Source organism: Triplophysa dalaica, chromosome 15, assembly GCF_015846415.1.
Source record: "Triplophysa dalaica isolate WHDGS20190420 chromosome 15, ASM1584641v1, whole genome shotgun sequence".
Classification (NCBI taxonomy): Eukaryota; Metazoa; Chordata; class Actinopteri; order Cypriniformes; family Nemacheilidae; genus Triplophysa; species Triplophysa dalaica.
The window spans coordinates 7,039,519-7,062,605 of NC_079556.1; the positions used below are offsets into that span (position 1 = coordinate 7,039,519).

A 23,087-nucleotide genomic window follows, 5' to 3' on the forward strand; every position below is an offset into this window, starting at 1 on the left:
TTTTTTGTCAGTTTCAAATCCTCTCGTGTTATTTATAATGTGGTTTACACAGCTTTTAGAGCAATTAAACCATATTATGTCAGTAACCCGTATTATGTAAGTTTATCTTCGTTGTTTGTATCATGGTATTATAGAATACAATGTGTTTTCTCTCATGTCATTTCAGGAGTCTCCATCGGGACGTCGGAAAGCGCTGGCTACCAGCTGCATTAACATGAAGCAGTATGCCAGTGCCATGCCCACTCAGACGGACGTCAAGCTTAAGTTCAAGCCGCTGTCCAAGAAAGTCGTTTCGGCAACGCTGCAGTTCTCTCTGTCGTGCATTTTTCTGAGAGAAGGAAAAGCCACGTAAGGGCCAATCAGTTACCCCTGACCCATAAAGACATAGTTCACCCCCTAAAAATGTGTTGTTATTTTATACCCTCATGTAGTTTGAAACCTGTTTATTGCAGAAAAGATGTTTTGTATCTATACAATGGAAGTCAATGGGGGGCCATGTTGTTTGGTTTGGTCTTCAAAATATATATTTACCAAGGTGGTAATACACACTGTAAATAATTTCTGTAGAAATTACAGTATTACTTGTAGCAGTTTGCCAGTTACTTACTGTAGATTTACATTTATGTAATTTACTGACAACAGTTTGTTTAAAGATTGATGAATATTAAACATTAACAACTCTTTATCTTTGCAAAAAAAAATACTATACAATAACAGCCTCATGCAAAGCATTTTGGGAACCAAAATTAGAAAGAAGAACAGAAAAAGGATGACGAGGTTTCGAGAATGCTTTGCATGAGGCTTTTATTTTGTAGTTTTTTTCTGTAAAGATAAAGACATGTTAATGTTTAATGTTCATTTATCTTTGAACAAACTGTTGTCAATAAATTAGATAAATACAAATATACAGTAAGTTTCTGGCAACTAGCTGCATAACCACAGCAAAAACTTTCACAGTGCAAGTTTTAAATGACACAAGGGTTTCAATTTTTTTTGGTGAACTTTCCCGAAATCCATGAAAAGAAAATGGTCATTCTCTTTTCATATTTTCATGCATTTCTTTTCCATCTCTTACTCATTTCTTTTGCTTCAGTGACATGGGGAGTTAGCAACATTCCTAACATTCTTCCTTTGGATCTCTCCCTCATCATCCCTCTCTTTCTCTTCCTCTGTGATTTCATCCTGTCTTTATAATCCACCTGTGAGGTTCTTTTTTTCTCTACAGAATGTTCAGCTCAGCGTGGGACTTGGGGCTTAGAATTTTGGTCGGTAGTTATATTTCTTGACAAATTTGGAGTTTGAAACCAATTTATTTAGAAATAAACAAAAATGTGGTTTGAGGGAATGTTGTATTCATATATTTAATTTCTCTTTAAAAGAATCATTCACACAAATATAAAAATGTTGTCAATATATGCACACAGGGTGATGATGTACGTCCCATCAAAAAGTGGGCTGACCCACTTCCGCTCTCATAGCGCTGAGGTATTTTGTCACCAAGGGATGAGGATATGTTTACTAAAAAAACATTCAAATTTCTGAGAACGTACAGTACTACGGCTGAGCATTGTTGTCATCTCTGTTATCCAACCTTGAGAAAGTGCAAAAGTTTACTTCAATAGCCAAAAGAGCTTCTCCTGCTTGGTTGTCGATGTATAATGTATAATGTAGTGTTTGGGCTATTTGATTCACGTCGTTGACCGTAATCCTAGGTGCATCTTGACCGAAATAGTCATTGTTCCCTATGAACGCTACATGCACCGGATGTTACTGAGCAGACTGAGACAAAATGCGGAAGCGGTCGTGCATAGTCTAATGTATTATATAATTAAAGGAATACAGTTAATTTTGAATATTTAGTTAAGACCGTTGAATTGTTGACAAAAGAACTTCCATATTGAATCTGACATTTAGAATTTTGACAAGGTAAACGCAAGACAGAAATGCACTTACTGTAGAGTTGCAGATTATGACTTGACTATTGATTTCGGTTTTGGTTTGTTCATATGTAGCGTTTGGCTGCAAAAGTTACATTTTGTACTTTTGTGGTGTGTGTTTGTGTTCCTTATAAGAGCCAGACAGCCTCTTTTAACTTAGAATTGTAATTGTTTGGCAAGAAAGTGTTGACGTATATACAGGCAAACTATTCCTTTAAATCTTGTGTTTGTTCTGTAGGGCCACTGTTGATGAGAAAATACCAAGAGAGCAGCCGAGCACATTTCAGAGATCCTACCTCTTGTTCTCGTGGTGTAGATTAAAAAGCAATCAAATCCCGGTGTGTAGCTGCATTAAAGACGTGAGCTGTTGCTTTTGCGTGTCAATGTAAACAGAAGCCAGATAGAATATTTCCACCCGCTGGTCTCGAGAATGGTAATATTGCTCCTTTACTTGGCTCCCAATACCTATGTGAACCTCTTTTTAACCTACCGATCGTTGTCTGTCTGTAAATAAAAGAAGCAAAAAGCGTGAATGTGATTTCACCCTTGTGCTGTATGAGATACTTGTGTATCTGTGTGGCTGTTTCGCAGCGTGTGTGTGTGACAGAGGTTACGGGGTGGAAGTGTAACCGTATTTAACCTTCGGGAATGATGTCAGAAGCACACAAATAAACCCCATTACATAAGTTCAAATAAGCTCCATGCCTGCCAAAGAAAGACTGAGGCGCATTCATAAAGGAGTGTGAGATAGACAGAAAGAGAAAGAGACATTGGGAGGGAGTGAGAGAGTTAATCCTGAAGCCGTTATCTCGTGGTGCTTGTGAATGCCATGCCTGGAATGCATGTCCGTATTGCACTGCTTTTTATGAGCAGGACCATGAAGGGCATTCTGTTTACACGTCCTCTCTCTTTCTTTCTTTCTTTCTTCTTCCCGCCATCCATCTCCTTCCTTGTAACAAAACGCTTTTTGAACAAAAGCACAGACTCACTTGTGAAGATGCAAAGCCATACTTTCTGCGTACTCACAGTCTGTATATCATTTTGGCTAGGAAAACAATCCTTTGTGAGAAACCAGGGAAATGGCCATAGCTTAGTGCTGATATGATGCATATAAGAGATAATTCACCCCAAAATGTGTTAAATTAAATGAGGATCAAAAGTGATCCACTTGACTTGTTTTTTTCTTCTCTGTAGTGATGAAGATATGCAGAGTCTGGCCAGTCTTATGAGTATGAAGCAGGCTGATATTGGCAATCTGGATGATTTTGAGGAAGAGAATGAAGAAGATGAGGAGAATAGGGTAAACCAGGAGGAAAAGGCTGCCAAGATCACAGGTGAGATGTATTTAATTTACGTCATAAAGGCAAAACCCTTTGCAGGTCAATCTTTGTGCACACACAGGACCACCAAACCCCTTTTATATTGCTGACTTTATATTTTTGTTTCGGTTCTGTTTGTTTTATTCGATTCAACTTTTGAAATTAGTAATACAAATGGTACAGTGTAGTACAAGGCAGTACAATGAAGAATGCATTGTTTACAGTTTAGGTGCTTTTAAAAGTGTTTTTTCTCTACCGGATTTATTGTATTCTGTTCTGTTTAATTCGGTTTCTAGGTCTGTTCTATACTTCTTTTTTTCATTCAGTTTCAGCATGTCTTTTCTTTTCCTTAATCTAATATATTATATTTTGTACGTGGGTTGTAAATCGAATATTTAAAGCTAGAGATTTGCTGATCTAATGGTCGATAAAACCAATCTTTCACACTATCAGGGTTTACAAACACCCTATGATCAGTGCCTGACCCCCAGTTAACTTCCGGTTTGTGTTTGGCTAGTATCTAATAGTATAACTATTTATTCCATTCCATTTTCTACCGCTTATCCGAACTACCTCGGGTCACGGGGAGCCTGCGCCTATCTCAGGAGTCATCGGGCATCAAGGCAGGATACACCCTGGATGGAGTGCCGACCCATCGCAGGGCACACACACTCACACATTCAATAACTATTTATATTTAATTTAATTTATGTTCATATAAATTTGTATTATTATTTTACTGTATAATAATTGTATTAAATAAACGATTTGTTGAATTTTGTTGTAACAGACAAAATATTGGACAGACAAGTTTAGCCAAGTAACGGTTCTTCTCGGTTTCTTTGGCTTGTTATCAGAAATAATCTACAAGCGCTCTATTGTTTGTGAATGAATGTGTAATGGAAGTTAAGTTGGGGGGGTCACAAAAGTGCGCATGTGCAGTAACTTTGTTTATGTTGTTATGATGAATCCGTCTATATAGAACATGTTAAAGGCAGGATAGATGATCCTGTCCAGAATTTTTTTTGTCATGCTGGTTGGAAATCTCTTTACATCCTGAAAGCAATCAAGAAGTATAGTGGTCAAATAATATTTTTATAAATATATATTGTCTGTGAAAGGCGTAGGACCACAAAATGTTCGTCCAATCAAAATGTTCTGGCTAAACGCTGTGACCTCACCAGCAAGCAAAGGGTCTGAAAGACGATACCATGGTTGCTCTCTTTCTTTTGGGCAGGAATTTTCATCCTTCGAGAAGAATTTAATGGATTTAGTTTGTAATTCCTTACGTGGATTTACGAAATACATTCATGTGTTTGGAGGAGGCGGGGCTTTTGAGGGCGAATCGCTAGCAGGCTAAAGTTAGAACCTTTCCAAATCAACCACCCCACCTTTAAGAAACATCACCAGTTTGAGAGCAGTTACATTTTAGGTAAAAGACAAAATCTTAAATATATAAAAACTAGTGGTGGGCATAGATAAATTTTTTTAAATCTTGGAATTAATCTAGATTAATCTAGATTAAAATGGCTCATTTGAATTGTGCCGAAGTCATTCAGAATATGTGTGCTACCCAAAAAATGACTAAAAGTAAGTCTTTGAGAACGGGTGTCTCAAGCCAGGTGGCGCATTAGACCAGGGGCTCATCTCCTGTTTCCAAAATGCATCACAAACTGCTTGAGAAAGCTGTTCTACTATGATAATTGGTGATGAAAATAAATGATGTTCAATAAGATGTACTTGTGTTTACTTCCGCATTAGCTAAGGGATGCTTTGCGTTTAGGTGGTACTTGAGACTGGAAGAGCTCCTACAGTACATTTACATTTAGTCATTTAGCAGACGCTTTTATCCAAAGCAACTTACAAAGAGTTAGGGAGCAACAAGCGATATGTCATACAGGAGCCACAATACATTAGGTGCCAATACAAATTTACTGGTTTCAACTAAAGCTAGACCACTACCTGTTGAGAGAAAGTTTTTTTTTTTTAAACCAATTCCGCATTGCACAAGGTGCAAACAACCTTAGTCTTGTCGATGTTTCCATTGGGAAGCTTCTTAAAAATAAATTGTCCCTGAAGCAACCCGGCGGCTTAAAAGCTGCATTCATGTTAGCGTGTCACGTTTGATGTGGTAATTTCACAGTAACGTTATGTTGTGTTCAGACCAAACGCGAATGGCGCATCAAGCGCGAGTGATTTACATGTTACATCAATGCAAAGACGCGATAGACCTTCTTGTGGTGCAAATCGCGCGAATGAAGCCCTGGTGATGAGATGATGAGGCAGCGCGAATGACGCGAATTGCGCAAATTTCGTGAGTTGAAAAATCTCGTTCTCGCCCGGTACAGTGCAATTAAAGGCAACATTTTTTTTATCGCATGGTAACAGTCTCACGTTAACGCAGCACGTTAAGGCCGTTAACGGCCCACCACTAATAAAAACTTTATTTTTGTATGTGGATCGCCTGCCTCATCACCTCTGATTAACAACTTCAAAGGCAATTTTCTCAAAAAAAATTTTTGCTCCCTCAGATTCCAGAGTTTTAAACTAATGTATCTCCAACTCAACTCATACATCAATAGAAAGGTTATTTATTCAGCTTTCAGATTATGTACAAATCCATAAGACTGGTTTTGTTGTCCAGGGTCACACATATATGCTGTCGATGTTAAAATTTATCAATTGTGGTGAACTAGATTACAAATGTGTGTGCGTTTGATTTGAACCTTTTGGTTTTATCTAGAGTTTTTTTATATCAAGGCTTGGTTTTGGTGTTATGTTCCTGCACACATAATGGGTTATTGTTGTGCATGCTTGCATTTGTTTGTTTTTGATCAAAGTCTATTTAGTAGCCCCATAATTTGAGGCATTTATCTCCATTTCATACATATATACTATTTACCTCCCAGTATTGGAATTGTGTATATATACATTTCCGTGTGTATGTACTTGAAATATGTGTGATTTTGTTTGTGTGTTTCATGACTCTGATGTGTGGGGCGCTAATATTTCCCCCCCTCTATGATCCTGAAGTCTTAACACATTAAGTCCATGCGCCTTTATCCTTGTTTAAGTCTATGTATAGGACTCCTATGGAAATGCTTGAGTTGTTTATTCATCGTATGGATTTAGGAATCTCTTTGTTGCAGTAGCGATGCCGCCCCATCTGTTTTTCACAGTTTGTTAGAGCGGAGACACAGATCAGTTCTGTCCCTGTTCACAGAAACACACACGCATACTCTTTTTGTCTCTCTCTCTGTCTTTCTGTAAGTTTTATACAATTGATTGTCTTACATATTGCATTCCTGTGTTTCTGCAGGTTAGTGTGTGTGTTCGTCTGTGTATTGATTATGTGTTGTGCTGTTCGCAGAGATTGTGAGGCAGCTGAATGCTCTCAGCTCTCTAGATGGAGATCCAGATGACTGCCTAAAGCAAGCACTTAAACCTGACTCCTCTTCTGAAGGTCTTTCAGCTTTCACCCTCTTCCATTTCTTCACCTCTCTCTCTTCCCTGTTTCTTTTAACTTTTTCTTCCATATCTGTGGTCGTGCTGTGCGTTTTGAGCATCCGATGAGTTCGTTGATATTATCTTGGTACTTTTTACACTTTTAATTTTGATATCATGCCTTCCATGCACTTTCTGCAGTTTGTAGTGAACCCAACTGAACAAATACAAGCTTGGTTTCCATGACCACGAGACAGTGCATTCTGGGACGTTCTGGGACGTGTCCTAGTGGGCTACAGTGGGCCATGTTATTAAACTCTCATATGGCCTAATATGGGTCAGGGTGCAATGGTGGTGAAATGAACAGATGCCACACCTTTCTTATCATATCACAGAGCACTTCATTCTGTCACCCCTTAGACACACACAATATTCTGGTATAAGAGCCTTTGAGAGTCCCCGACCTACTCGACAGTGTATTTTTGGGTCCACTGACTCATCTAGGACTTACTGCTGGAACATACAGCTCTTTGGACCCAACAGATCTTGGTGCGGTTCACTTCAAAATGCAGATGTCAACGATTTCTTAATCGGTTTATTGGTTCTTTTTGTCGCCACATTGATGTTCCATTTGTTTTGGATCCATTGGTTTTCCTCATTGATTTATTTTGGACTGTGAATGATGTTGTCTTTCCTTTTTCTTTGTCGACTGCTTAGAGCTGATCAGCAAGTTGAACTTCCTGGATCAGGAGGACCAAGACCAGAGCAACATGAGCTTCAACCCCTTCGATGAACCTAATGACCCGGCTGACCTTAACCCTTTTGGTGACCCGGATGAGGAAGGTAAGAATTGACCTTCGACCTTTTCTGTGACCTCCTTCCTTCTGTAGCAACATGACAGGCTCATTAATAGTTTGAGAAGTGTGTTTATGTATGTAAAAAAATATTTTATACATGTCAGATCTATATGATGTAAATATAGTGTTCATATAATATTTTTTAGTCATGTTTTTGTAGTTAAATGATCAAGTAGCTTGCTTGTCTATCTGTCTATGGTCAATGATTTTGTAGATTTGACCAGTAGTGAAGATACAGGTAGTACGTTTTCACAAAAAAACACATCTGCCTCTGACTTTTGAGGTTTTTGCACGTGTTAGAGGAGAGAAAATGTGTGTGGTCTATTTCGGAAGTGCTACAGGGTTGCTGACTTTTTGACCACTGTCATGTTGATTCATGCTTTGTGAGAGTGTGTGCACTTTAAGATGTGCTGTTGTATTTAAGGTTTTCTTACAGACACAATCACACACATACACACTATTTTACCCCCTTGACTTCCTGTATAGATGAGATCTGTGTTGGTTCTGACTCTGTTTTTTGCTTTGGAGTGCCATTGTGTACCTTTGACCCACACTTAATTTGACTTCTGTTATCATCCTTCTTCAGGAGTACAAAAGATAATATTTGAGATAAAGGAATTTGATATTGTGAATCTGCAATACCTGTTTAGATCTGCTACACAGGATCAGTGATGCAGTTATAAAAAAAATTTAAGTGTTGACAAACTAGTCTTTGCTCTTAATATATTATATGTTCATATATTTCCTAACCCATCCACTTTAAATACACAAACTGTACCTTTTAATACACTTGAGGGGATAATCCGTTGTGTTTGTGTTTCTAGAACCGTCTCCTGAGCCTCATGTTCAGTCCACTATCAAAGATCACGACCCTGAATACAATCAAAACACCTCGCAGCCATCCAACCCTTTTGATGAACCCGACCCAGATCCGGATACTCAGTACGGAAACCCGTTTGATGAACCTGAGCCCCAGCCCAAAATGTCTCCACCTAGAAGCAGCAAGAGGAAGAACATCCGGCCAGTGGACATGAGCAAGTACCTGTATGCCGACATCGCTAGAACCGAGGAGGAGCTGGACGAGTAAGTTAATGAATTCTGGGATACGCTTGGGGGGGAGCTGTAGTCTGAAAGAAAAGATGCATTATTTAATATGAATAATTTTCAGTTGTGTTTTTTTCAGCAGTACATTTAAAGACATTTTTTTATTTTTGAAAGGTCCAGTGTGTAGTTTTTTAGGAGACAGAAATGCAATATAATAAACATAACCGTGTCTTCACAGGTGTATAAAGACCTTACATGATGAAGCGATATGTTTTTATTTCCTTAGAATGAGCTATTTCTATCTACATACACCGCAGGTCCCCTTGCATGGAATTCGCCATGTTGTTTCTACAGTAGCCCTTAGCAGACAAACTTCTCTACAGAGCATTTTGCGTAAATATGTTATCTACTTCGGCAAGGAAGTGAAAACCTGACAGCATCTTAGTTCTGTGCAGCCACCATAGTGCTTCAAAGGGAGGGGAGTTTGCCGATGGTTGCAATTCACAACATCATCGCTAGATGCCGCTGACATCTCTAAATTGCTCCTTTAAGTTGTCAAAACATTTTGATTTGGCAGCACTCGAGATCAGTCCTCTGTTTGCTTTTATACGGTTCATCAACAGTTTGTGTACGTGTGTGTGTGTGTGTTTGAGTGAAGCAGAAAAGCACTTGTTGGAGAAGAAGAAAGTGGTGAGCGAGTTCTTTCAGCAAAAACAAGGCTTCTGTTGTTCTCCACATTCTTCGGCCTTGTCTGTCCATCTCGGCACGTTGTTTCTTTCACATTCACAGCGCTACAGCAGAGACATACATTTCCAAACTTAACGTCGGTAAAAAGCTGACTTTATCAAGTTAAATTGTCATTTTGTTTATGTTAATATATTCTCTCTTATCCTAGCTTAATATGCACACACAATATTTTCTAGGTTCATCTACTCTAAAACTGCAAACACTGTCATAATCAAGATGTCTATTTTTGATGTTTCTGACCAGTTGGACATAAGAGCACAGGCAATGGCATATTATAGAGATGTTTTTGGAAAACATTGAATTCTAGATTCATTGTCTCACACTTTTCGCCTCCTTATGTTTTGACAGCACTTTTCACATCAGTTTCTTTTTAATGTGTTTGTCATAGAAGCCACGTGCCTGACCTATAAAAGCACTGCTGTCTGCTCTTCCATGTCTCACTCTTTCTCTTGCCCTTGCACTGTCTTTGTCTGTAAGCTTGGGAGTTTGGGTAACGTTGTGTCTTTAACCTTGTCTTTCAGCTGAAAACCTGCTCAGTCTTTCCTCTGTTCTGTCTCTGTATTGTGTGTGTGTTCACATACGGGGTTGTGCGTGTGTGTGTGCATGTACGATGAGTGAGGGGCCTTTACACAGCAGTGTGTATTCATGGCAGCGGACGTCTGTGTCCACCTGTCAGTGAGATCTCGGATGAGGCCACAGGTCAAAGTTCATGAGGTGTGACCCTTAGAGCACCTGGCTCTTCTCGTAGTCAGCGGAGCGTTTTATTGGCTAATAATGTTCGCCGATGTCTCTTTACCTCCAGATAACCACACACACACACAAAATAGAATATTTAATGTTCTTGTGTATGTTAAATATTAGCTGATCGATGTTAAAGAGCTTCTTAATAAATGTTTCTTTTCTATGTTACTTAAGGGTTTTTTATATTTTTGAATGTTTATTGGTATTAGGGTTTAAAATTACTATACCCCATGGGTTAGCCATATAGTGTTTGTTGCTGATATGGTGTTAAAGATCAAATCAATAAATCGTACCATCTTGTATATGTTATGTGCAAGCTATTTTCCAAATAGTAGCTATATCATCTTTTGACTTTAAAAATGTATTCATCGAACAACTTGAAAAATTTACAAAATAGAGAAAAAATAAACAAAGTAGTCAGACTATGTGTGAAATTCTTTGTTTTACTGCGTATTACATGGACAACAAAACTTATGGGTACATTTTTTGAAATTAAGATTTATACATCATCTGCAAGCTGAATGAATAAGCTTTCCATAGGTGTACAGTTTTTTAGGATCGTACAATATTTAGCAATTTGAAAATCTGGAATTTGAGGGTGCAAAAAATCTAAATATTGAGAAAATCGCTTTTAAGTTGTCCTTCAGAGGTGCTGTAGTAGGCTGTTTCTAAGAAGACACAGGTTTGTTTTAATGCTCTTAGACATAGTCTTTGTTTGATATCCTAATGATTTTGCCATAAAACATAACTCGATCATTTTGATCCATACAATGTTTTGTTGGCTATTGCTACAAATATTCTTGTGCTACTTAAGAATGGTTTTGTGGTCCGAGCCATATATTATATTATTTTGTCATTTTCTTTTATCTATTATGTTGATCTTCTTTGTCACTCTTAGGTCAAACCCATTCTATGAGCCCACTTCCTCCAGTGCAGCCACGTCCGACCATGAAAGCAGCACTTTAGAGAAGAGCACCAAACGCCAGGCACCTCACCCTCCGTATGCTGGCCCCAACCCCGCCGTGCTCCCCGGTGGCCCTGCACCAAAGACATCAGCCTTCGGGGGAACGACCTCTAGTCCTGTCCCGGCCCCGTTAGCTGTCGCAACTGTGATGGGGAGAGAGTTGTCTTCCTCATCGCCTAAAGTAAGATGTTTCCCTCATTCCTTTACTGCTGTGCGCTAGAAAGGAATCACAGCCAAGTTCATGGGTCATCTTAGTATAAAAAATGTTGTCTGTCATAAATTTCATTTGAACCCTTACAAGACAAGCACTGACTGGATATTCCATTAAATTAACCAATACAAGAAGTTTCTCATTCCATTTCTTTTCTCCTGTCCTCTTTTGCCTCTGTCCTCTTCCTGCACGCTTGACTCGGGGCATTTGAATACAGGCATGTATTAGCCGCTCTGTAGGATGGTTATGTATGCATTATGATTCTCTTCACTCAATGCTTTAGTGAGTCTAATTAACTGGCTCTGCGGTCCCTCTCTGGCTGAGGGTGCGGGATGCAGGTTGTAGAGCGGCAGGAGAAGCCCACCGAGTGTGAATGAGCGCGATGGGTCGGGCCGCCGCAGAGGGGCTTATACATGGCCAGATGAAATCCCCACAGGCCGAGTGTTTTTATTTACGCCTACGAGTGTGTGTTATAATGTAGTCCATATTTAATTATTACGAGGGGTTTATCACAGCACAGCACTTGCGTGTGTGCCTGAGAAGTCCTGCACAACTTAAACATTTAATTACCCAAATTCAGTGGCCTGTGAGAGGACACACACACATAAACATTACGAAAAAAGAACCAGCTGATAAGTAATCCCTGTTTCCTGAGAAACAGAAAGTGGTTTGAAGCCTTCAGCTCATGGGTTCATGGTTTGTACTCCCGTTTGCCCATCCACGAGTATGAGACCACCAGACCTTGAGCGCAGTCTGTGAATCAGTGCTATGGTCCTCAGGGAGGCTTCTCAGTGTTGGGTTTTGATTTGAGATGTCATAATTCTAGCAGAAGTCCATTTATTTAGATCATGTGGTACCTCGATCTCTATCCTACAGACTGTATGGATTATGATTTCATTCTCTTCCTGTATGCGGAGGTTGTTGTGGAGTGTGAGTTGACCTTAGCATGAATAAAGTCAAATGGGATTAACCGAAGACACACACGCTATAGCTCTGCGTTCAGAGTAAAGATACGAGGAAGCCTACAGGGTTGGTTTATGATTTCTTTGTTTGTGGCTGGAGGAACCCCTTCATGAGCTCACAGACCTGAGGTGAGGCAGAAGGTACAGGGTGGAAAACAAATTAACAGGACGTGGCGATAATCTCACAGTGCACAAAAGAAATGGAAATGTTGAAATTTCCCTAGTTTATGGATTAGAGCGGCCCTCAAGACATTCACAGAGGCAATCCACGGGGCCTATATAGTAATGTCATCATGGACTTGTAAACACAAGGTATTGTTTCTAATAGTTTTTTAAAGGGCACTGCCTTTGGTTCGTTGTCAATTTGGTAACACTGTGTGAACTTTGAGCTTTGTCAGTGAGAAGCATGCTGTGGCCTTGAGTTAAAATAAATAATAGTTCACTGGATAATGAAAATTTGCTCAATTTACTCATCCTCATGCCATCTCGAGACTTGGATATACTGTTTATGATTTCCTTTCTTCAGTTGAACGGAAACAAATAATTAAAGTATTAAAATGCTGTCAAGTTATGGGGATCAAAATGGCAAAACTCTAAAAGTAGCACATACAGTGAGAGAATTAATTAATTGATCCCTGCTGATTTTATGAGTTGGCCTGCTTACAAAGAAATAATGGGTCTATAATTTTCATGTATGTTTATTTCTAACTGATAGTAACCAATGTTCAACCAAAAATCAGAGTAATTTTAAAAATTGATATGCATTTCAGTCATTGAAATAAGTATTTAATCCCCTACCAACCAGCAAGAATTCTGGCTCCAAAGATATGTGCCTATATGGAAAGTAGATGAGTCCTGTCCCTTTAAGAAAGTACTCATAAATCAACTTCTTATGTATATAAAAGATGCCTGCCAACAGAATATGTAGCTTTCATTTCAACCTCTCTACAACCATGGTCAAGACCATATAGTTTTCAATGGATGTCAGGGACAAGATTGTAGACCTGCACAAACCTTGAATATGCTGTTGCTGTTATATAGACTGTTGAGAAGGAGACTGTTGGTGCGATTATCTGGAAATAGAAAAAATACAAAATACCTTGACATTGGTCTGGAGCTCCCTGCAAGATTTCCCCAAAGGGGTAAAGATGATCATGAGAAAGGTTAAATATCAGCCCAGAACTACACTGAAGAAGCTTGTTAATGATTTCAAGACAGCTGGGACCAAAGTTACCAAGCAAACCATTGGTAACATGCTATTCCACAATAGATTGAAATCCTGAAGCACTCGCCAAGAAGGCCCGCGTGGGTCGTTTCAAGTTTGACAATGAACATCAAAATGATTCAGAAAAGGCTTTGGCGAAAGTGTTGGAGGGAGAGAAATGCTGACAATGACCCCAAGAACACCATCCCTACAGAGAAGCACAGTGTTGTAAACGTTATGCTTTAGGGCTTTTTCTCTGCTACGGGTACAGGATGACTTAACCGCATTGAGGGGCTGAGGGACGGGCCCATGTCCCATAAAATCTTGGATGAGAACCTCCTCCTCTTAACTATATCACTGAATATGGTTTGTGGATTTGCCTTTAACATGACAAAGACCCAAAACATATTACAGAGACAACCAAAGAGTGGCTTAAGGAAAAGCACATTCATTTTTTTCTAGCTAGTCTCTAGAGAGTAGACCCTAGTCCTATAGAAAATCTGCGAAGGAGCCTAAAACTCCAATTTGCTGAGCGACATCAAAGAAACCTTAAAGATTGACAGAGGAATGGACTAAAATGTATCCTGACACATGTGCAAACCTGCTGACCAACTTTTAGAAATGTCTTACCTCTGTGCTTGCCAACAAGGGTTTCTCCACCAAGTACAAAGTAATTTTTACTCAGGGATCAAATACTTATATTTATCATAACCTGCAGGTTTTATTTGTTTTTCAAAGAACTCGTAATTGCGTTTATGCGCTAAAGACCAAAGTAAGTTTTGTGATTTTTTTATTTATTTGACATTCAGGGATGGAAGCATCTAGCGAACTTGTCTCTAAGAACTTTGATATTAGCATTTGGAGATTCTGTTTTTTAAAACGGGAGAAGAATTAATCTGTACGAATCAAGGAAGGGTGGAATAGGCTGTCTTGGGTTGCGAAAAAAGGGATGTTCTGAATCACTAGTACATCTTTTTCTCCTCCTCCCACGATCTTCCGGCGAAGCGATTTAACACCTCCCTGCTCGCCGCTCTCTCCTCACTGTCGTTTAACATCAGTCTTCCACACAGGGACGCACTGATCTGAGGATTTTCATCAGTTCACGCTTCATAAATTATGGTCTGTATTTTAATATAAAGAAACGGCAAACGCAGTCACCGCAAAGCTCTTTAGATTTACATAAAGCCCTCCGAAGTGAGGCAACAGCATCCTTACGACTGGCTCTCTCAAGAATCCAGAATAAAACTCCAAAGTTTTAAGAAAGACATTAGGAACTTTGTGCAGTCATTTTCAATTTTACTTGGTTTCACTTTAGTTTTCTCTTACAAAGAAATAGTGGGAAAAATGGAAATAGGCAAAATATTTCCAAATAGGCCCCCCACTTGCTTTTTTATGCATAGGGCATTTTTTAGTTGGTAGAGCTATTAACAGGATCAGATTAAATTATGGTGCTCATGAACGGAGAGTCCACCGTGGGAGAAAAAGGCGCTTATTTCATTACACGCCTTTGTTTTCCTCCATCCCTCTCTCTTATTCAGACTGCAACATTGATAAAAGAAATTAAAGCAAATGAACATTATTTAATTGAGTTCGCAGATGGCCGTGACATTTCTTAATTAGTTTGTATGAAGACTGCTGGGTTTTGACTCCTAGTGGGCCTTTCAGTGTTTTTCTTATTTCTTTCTTACGTCTTTCATACGGCCTCTCAGTGTTTTTTCTCACGTCTTGCTTCTGTCACAGTTAATAATGAATAATTCTGCTTCTGTAAATTACAGCAAATAACATGTTTTGTTTCATTGTTTAGTGTTTGGTTGTTTTTAACTATAATATACAGTATGTGAAATTTGACTTGCATGTTTCTCCTTAATCTGTGCTGAACTTTTTTTTTTGGATTGTGACCAAATGGAAATAATTGGTTGTTTCCCAAAAATGTTAATGTGAAAAATAGGGCTGTCACGATATCCAATTTTCCCATCACAGTTATCGCGACCAAAAGAATTTGCCTAAAACAATTAGCTACTTAACAAAGTACTTACGATATTATCATGTTAATATCACGGTCATTGACAATGTCCGTCTATTGTGAGACCCGTTATTCTTTATGTGTAAATATCAATATAGATTCATGACATACTGTTCATATCACAATACTTCCATCTTCTTTAACCCTACTGCAAACAGCACAAATGTAATTCTCAGCTGTTTAGAAGAGGTAGTTTTACCTTCTAAAGAAAAGAAAGACAAAGAATCTCTATTTCTGCTCTCTGTTTCACCTCGGTCTAGTTACCCCCCTTTTTGAACCCTGGGCCAAGGCCGGGGGTGCACGGTTAAGCTCAGCTTGAGGCCCGGTTACGTGTGCTGCGCAGGGGCCGCCCGTCCCTCAGAGATGAGGCCACGAAGACCCACTGACAGAGGGGCAGTAAGACCCCAATACTGCCCTCATAATCTGTGAAACTCTACCAGAATAATCCCCCTCAACCAGCCCTCCACTGGTGAGTGATGCAGGACGATGCCTGAGAATCTGAGACGCTTTAAGACCTTAAGGCCCAGGACCGGGAGCGAGCGAAAGAGAGGGAGAGCCTTTGAGCTTTTATCTGTGAAATCTCCCCATTTGATGAAATATATAAATAAAGTGAGGGCTATTTGAGCAGAGAGAGTTATATCTTCCTCCACAAAGCATCTACGAAGAATGTTTGTGCTTTAGGAATGTCAAAAGCATGCTGGTTTCACCTTAAGAAAACTTTTGCGTTGGCAAAGCTCATCCTACCTGATCAGATTCTGGCCGAGCGAACTGTAAAACTTGTTCCCTTTCCAGGAGGTTTTGGACGGACCCCATTTACCTTTTAAACTGCCCCTATGTCCCTACCGTTGGAACGGAACCAGTTCACAGCTCACGGCAGTTAGCATTTCAGTGCTTAAAGAGTCCTCGAGCACCCCGGCCAGGTGTGTGAGGGTGTTTTGAGCCTTTTACAGTAATACCGCTATCATTATCCAGCTCTCCTGTGAGTGTGTGGGAGCTCAGTTCATGAGTTAAGCACTTGAAGAGCTCTCCAATACCCACGTTGACTTGCTACACACAGGCTACAAAGCTCTCGGTAATCTTCCTGTTGTAAGTTCTTAGTTTTATCTGCCAGGGATTACACTTCTGGCTTCAGAGAAAGAGAGAGGGAGTGAAGGAGAGAGAGAGAAAACGAGGAAAAAGGCTGTCGAGAAATGAAAACAAATCTTTGGCGTGATCTCTAAAAAGGATACCTGTTTGAGTGGAGAAGTTGGACGGGCGCAGATTGGCTAAATCGCCTTATTCTGCATGTTTGATGTGAATGAGGCAGGTGCGTGTGTGTGCGTTTTGGTGACTTTTGATCATTTTGTATGCGATCGTTTTGTATGCGATCGTTTGTGTACTGAAGGATCAGAGATGTGTGTGAACTGATGAGGCGTGTGTGTGAGAGAGGGAGAGGTTTTAAAGCTGAGGGCAGTTTGAATGACATAGTGGAGATGGAGAGAGTAACTTTAGATTAATCTTCCCCTGGTCTCTCCTCTACTGAAGGTGTGTGGCCTTAAACCCATTTCAACTAGGGAAACCTTTTACCCACAGTCCTCTGCATACCACCCAGCACTGATCATTAACAACCCCTGAGTCCTCCACTATCCCTTTCAACCTTTAATACCTCTGACACACACACACGTGCCTATGTCTTATTCCACATGAGCTGGGCCATTTTGTACCTTTTGCTTGTTTTATTTTTCTCCTGAAGTGCACTGGAATATTAGTTAAAGGGACAGTTCACCCAGAAATAATAATTTACTCACCCTCGAGTTGTTCCAACTCTGTGTACATTTATTTTGGAAGAACGCTTGACTACCATAGTAGGAAAGTTCTGTTGAATACAAAAGAAGATATATTAAAGGATGGAGTAAGCAAACCTTTCTGGGGCACTTTTGTGCCTATTTACGCCTGGTCACTTCATGCGTTTTTTCCGATCGTGAAAAGTAGGGCTGGGCAAAAAAACCCCTGAAAAATCCATTAATCGTTTCTTAAAATGCGGTCAATTTTTCTCAAAAGCTGCAAATCATTTGTTTTTCTTTCATATTTTCGCAAGCACTGAACATTCATTAACGTGAATGTTATAGCTAGTACTTTACACCAGATATCACTTTTTTTTTTACAACGGGTGGCTGTTACAACATAGAGTATTTTATTCATTAATTGCTTAATTAACATGGCGGATGATCGGATTTTACATCACCTTCACATAAAAGGCAGTGATTCACATGATTGCAGCCTCTCTTTACAGTTTAATTTTCTTGTTATATTCTATCTTAAATGTAAAATAACCTGATCCTGTTTGATCAAGGTTTGCAAATGTTGTTTAATATACAGGTTTCTGGCTCTTCATTTCATTTTTTAATTCACCATTGTAATCTGATGTTTACTGATCTTTTTTTAGAAATATCTATGGGATTTTTATTAAATGTGTAATCATTGTGTCGAATCAAGAATCGAATCTAGACCTTGTGAATTGCAATCGAATCGGAACATCAGAATCGATACCCAACCCTAGTGCAAAAAAAGACCAGTGTTTGTCCGAAATGGCCTACTTCCATACTATATAGTAGGCGAAAATGAGTATGAGTAATGAGTAGTATGTCCGAAACCTCAGTATACAAAAAACAGTAGGCGAGAAAATACCTGGATGGTCTACTACTTCCGCCGAAATTCGTCAGTGTGGATCGGATGGACACTTTTCTATCCCATGATGCCACAAGAGCTGAGCAAAAGGGAAATTTCAAAAGTATATCAAATAAATATAGCGGAAAACTTTAAGGCAGACCTCATTAGAATTTCTTGTGACTAAATTATATTTTTATAAACACTCATGTATAAGTTGTTTAAAACGTCGTAGGTCAAGGAGCATTTTGGTCACATGACCATAAAACATGGCGGTCACAGTATGTCTGAAATCTATTTATACTACACCACTTATACTTTATAGAATGTACTGTTTTAACCGCCGATAGGTAGGTTCTTAAATTCAGTACGTACTGTCAAATTATACGATTTCGGGCTTTAAAGGATTTAAATCCGATCGGTCAAACCACTTCAGGAAGTGATTTGGGATGCATTCCAGTCAAAACTGAACAAGTCTAAATGCATCTGGTTGTTGAAACCACACATGTCAGCGCTTTACTCATCTAAAACTGAAGTACGTTGCTCGCTAGTTAGCCATGCCTGAGGCAAATAAACCGATTAATAAGCCTGCGATGGAGCAGCCACGAAATGCAGATACTCATTGGAATGCGCTGAGCCTGTTTACATGTTGTGTGTGTGAGCACTGAGATCTTGGCCTGGAGAACACGCCCTGTGGTTCTTTTGCAAAGGCATGATGCCAGGAGAGAAGAAGCTCACGAGTGCTTTGGAATTAAGGAGAAACATTATGATACAAGTTGTTCTTGCCTTTCTAGACAACTGCATTTACATAACTAAATAGAGCAAAACAACAGTGACTGTCATTTTAATTTGGTGGAAATAAAGAGTTTTAATTTGCATTTTGTGCACAAATAGAAGATCGGATTCATATTTGTTCAGCTGAGACGCTTTTATGTGGCCAGGTGTAAATACATCTGCTTTAATACATCAAATAGCTATCTGATTAGAGAAATGCATGAAGTGACCAGGTGTAAATAGATCCCTTTAATACTAGACTCTTATCAATGATGTTAATAAATATACTAGCAAGTTTTGGGATATATGAAATTGTGTTTGATAGACAAAGCAGTTATGTGGAGCTTTCTGCAAAGTTATACAGTATATGCTTGTTCATGTGGTATAGTAATGTGCTAATGGTTTTAATAACCATTTGGTGACCAAGTTTGTCTTTAGTGTCCAATAATAAGCTGGAAAGACTGGGTATGGAGCTTAAATGTCTTGATGCATTTGAGTCCCCGTCTATCCAACACCACTATCACCTCTATAGTTATTAGTATAAAAACAAACAAACTAGGAAAATACAGATTTTTGTCCCCATTAATACAAACCACGCAATGTCCATATAGTCATGTTTTTAATATTCCTTTACCAATGATTCATCTCGTTTTCTTTTCCTGTGAACATGTGACTAACTAGGGCCAAAAAATGTATGACATTTGACACATAGAGAATTCGTCGTCGTTTTGTTAGACTCTATTTTTGCTTGTGTGTCTCTTTCATTAGCTTAAGGGTGTTTCTCCTCTCATCTCCCTCATGCGTGATGCTGTGTGATGGCGTGAGGCACGGCGGGGTAAAAGCCTTCCTTCCTGAATTCATCGATCCCGCTTCGCGGTCCGGCTGACGTATCGACGTGGGCGTGTTTTGATCAAGGCCTCGTTCAGATAGGGGTGACTTTGTAATTATATTCGTTTTAATTGCTTTCGCTTATCAAGGCTCTCATCTGCCAACGGGACCGTGCCGCAGTGGACAAGGATCTGACGGCGGCATACACCTGATTTTTCTCTCTCTTTTTTTTTATTTTTCGCTGGTTTCTCTGAGTATTACCGTGTCTCTGCTCTTAATGAGTTTCCGTGTGCATTGCAGATTCATTGATAAAATGACAGCTTTACCTGAGCAGATCGCTGAACTTCGCCTCCTGTAATTTGTTTGTAGAGGAGTGTTGTCTAAAGAAGATTAGTTCTGTATAGGTTTAGATGTTTTTTTGTTGCTCTTCACACCTTCTTATCCCTGGTTTGACTAACAACGTTGTAGCATTTCAATACTGAATTCTTTTATCCTGTGTTTTTTTCTGTTTTATTTTTCACCTCAATAAATCAGAGACTTTTATGGGGTTTGTTTAGTAAGATGGTGATTTGAATACGCTTTTCAAAAATATTCACATGTTGATGATGTTTTGAGCATGATTTGAGTTGTTCGGTATGTTTGTAAATGCTTGGCTTCCTCTATAGCAGAACTAACTGGATGCCAGTTGCATTTTTCCTTTTGAATTCAGTTTTTTGTGTGTGCATGTGCAGGCTTCACTAGATAAAGCTCATTTGCACAGTTTGAGTTTTGGGCTATGCCTCACCGGCAATGTTTTTACCACCTCTAAATGTTAGATTACACCATATTACACATGTATAGCACACGGCGCATATGGGAGATTTGCTCCGACTTCTATCCTTCCAACTGTTTTTTATGTTTTAGCGACGGCTGTTATGTTAAAATTTAAAGCTGTGTTGCTTACCATGGGAAACAGGCCCTGGAAATGTGATTTCGGTTTGCTTGCAGATTAAAATTTTTTGTACAAGCCCCAAAAAACTCCCCCTCAGCCACTCGCATAAGCAAATGAATTTAGCATAGTTTTGCGAGAAACTTTTTATTTGACATGATGTAATTAACATAAAATGTGTCTTTAAAAGTATCTGAACACCTCTCTGTACTCTACTACTATTTGTGATCCTGGGCAACAAAATTGGGTACAAAATTGGGTCAATTTTTCTAAATTAAGAATTATTCATCATCTGAAAGCTGAATAAACGCGCTTGATGTTAGTATTGGACAATATTTGGCCGAGACATAACTATTTAACAGTATTTAAAACAGTATATTTAACAGTAATAGTAATTGAATATACATTTTGTATCTATAGTACTATATGCATTTGTCTAAGAAGGCAAATTCCAAATAGTTAAGAATCATAAAGCAAACACATACAAAACAATTACTAATACTGAAGGTAATTAAACAAGAATAATTTTTGCTGCAGTTTGATTTCAATATAAAGTTCAAGCTACTTGCATTTTAAACAAATTTCCCTTTCCGCCAAAGAAAGTGCTTTGAAAGGATGTAAAAAGCAGATCTGATGGCATGAATTCGGTTATTTTGGATTATTAGAATGACATGTGATTTTAGGGTAGTTGTGTACAAAGCATCATTGTTAAGCCATCAACTAACTGAACATATCCACATTCTTTAAGCCGATAACTATGCTTTGTGTGTTTAAGAGAGATTTATGACAACACTGACCATGTGATCATGTACAAATGCTGTTTGGATGGATATTGCCGCAGGCGTCTTAAGTGGATTACAACTTTTAAGGAGTGATTTTGTGATCATACTAACCCTGTTGAGCTTTTTTTATCCGTTTTGAAGTGTGTGTGATTGCATCTTAAGTTTTTTTCCTACCATGTCTGTTGCATTAGCCAAATATTATCCCTAGAGATCTGTAGGTCAGAAAAATATTTTGTGTAACAGCATGAAAATGTCATTTTTAAAGCTTGTTAATGAAATGTGAAGCAAACGACAATCGATTAAGGGCCTTTGAATTGTTTTACACTCTCCGTTTGTCAGTCTTGATCATACATTTCTACCGTTCTGATCACGTGACCTAGACTAAGATCCTTGCCAAACCTTTTCTCAATCCTTCATCTTTCTTTCTCTTATTCAACACAGATTAGGTTTTCCCCCTACTCAACTCCTTTTACCTTCTCCACCCTTTTCTCTTCATCCTCCACCATGTGTCAGGTGTGTGCGAGTACGTTCGTTGTCTTCCTGAATAATGAATTTTTTTCTGTCTCTATCTTATTTTTGGCAGATGTTAAAATGTGCCGCATGATTTATTTGCCTTTTTGTTTTCTGCCACCTTTTTGGTGAATGCTCGTCCGTATGTTGGATAGTGATGAATGCAGCTTCATTTTAATATGTTCTGTTTGCGGAAAGAAACGGTGCTGTAATCCTGTCCTGCAGCTCAGAAACACGCCGCTGCCAATCGTTTATTTTTCTCCTCCCAAACCCCCCCCCCCCCCGCGACCGCCGCTCAGGGCAAGACGCCGCAGCGTTTGATAAGTACACGCGCTCTATGTGACACCAGAAATCCCCGTCAGTGTTGTTTTACTAGATACATGCAGTTTAGTAGGAACATGCACTTAGTGCCGTGAGCATTCGAGTAAGGACAAAACTTTTGCAGCTGTTTGTGTGCAGCTGTTTTTTGATCCCATTCAATCTGTTGAACAATGTGCACGGTCGACCAACCAAGATCACAGTTGAGATCAAATACATTTGTGAAATAAATGTCTTTTTAGTTTTGTAAGCAGTTGAACCATTTTTTTTTAAATCAAATAAATTATACAGTAGTGTACCATTCTAAAATAATTGCTCTACTCACTATTACTATTAATTGCACTATTATATAGAGAAATATACATGGAACGGTAGTTTACAGTTGTGTACTGTAGTAGTTTACTGTGAACCTTGTGTAATTTACAGTTATTAACTGCAGTCGTTTACAGTGGGACAGTTACGTAGTTTACAGTGGACCAGTTTACATATGAACAATTCCATGTACAATGTGTATTACTGAATTATTCGTTTGCAAACTACTAAAGTACAGTGCTGTAATTTACAGTGGGACAGTCAGTTGTATAAAGTAATTCACTCGAATAGAATACTTTTAGAACCACTTTTTTAGTTTATAGTGTACCACTTTAGTAAAGTATGTTAAAGTGGATCACTTCAGTAGTTGCAGTGGAATAGTTGAGTAATTTATGGGGGACCCTTTTAGTAGTTTACAGTGATTCACTGCACTAGTTTACAGTGGAAGAGTATTTTACGGTGGACCTCTTTATTAGTGAAGTGTTAAGTTGTGAGTATTTTAAGTTTTTACATATTTTATTAGTTTTCAGTGATTT

General features: G+C 38.9%; 1 protein-coding gene across 6 annotated transcripts in view; it reads left to right on the forward strand.

Moving 5' to 3' along the window:
• ehbp1 (EH domain binding protein 1) overlaps positions 1–23,087 on the forward strand; it is a 114,611-nt gene that overhangs the window by 30,601 nt on the left and 60,923 nt on the right. For 4 of the 6 annotated variants that reach the window (XM_056767250.1, XM_056767248.1, XM_056767249.1 and 1 more), the window contains exons 6-11: positions 167–348; positions 3,132–3,271; positions 6,627–6,719; positions 7,418–7,543; positions 8,382–8,640; positions 10,988–11,234. In XM_056767250.1, the coding sequence (XP_056623228.1) occupies positions 167–348; positions 3,132–3,271; positions 6,627–6,719; positions 7,418–7,543; positions 8,382–8,640; positions 10,988–11,234 (1,047 nt within the window). The remainder of the gene's footprint in view (positions 1–166; positions 349–3,131; positions 3,272–6,626; positions 6,720–7,417; positions 7,544–8,381; positions 8,641–10,987; positions 11,235–23,087) is intronic. The other 2 variants (XM_056767251.1, XM_056767253.1) reach the window with 1 other exon arrangement.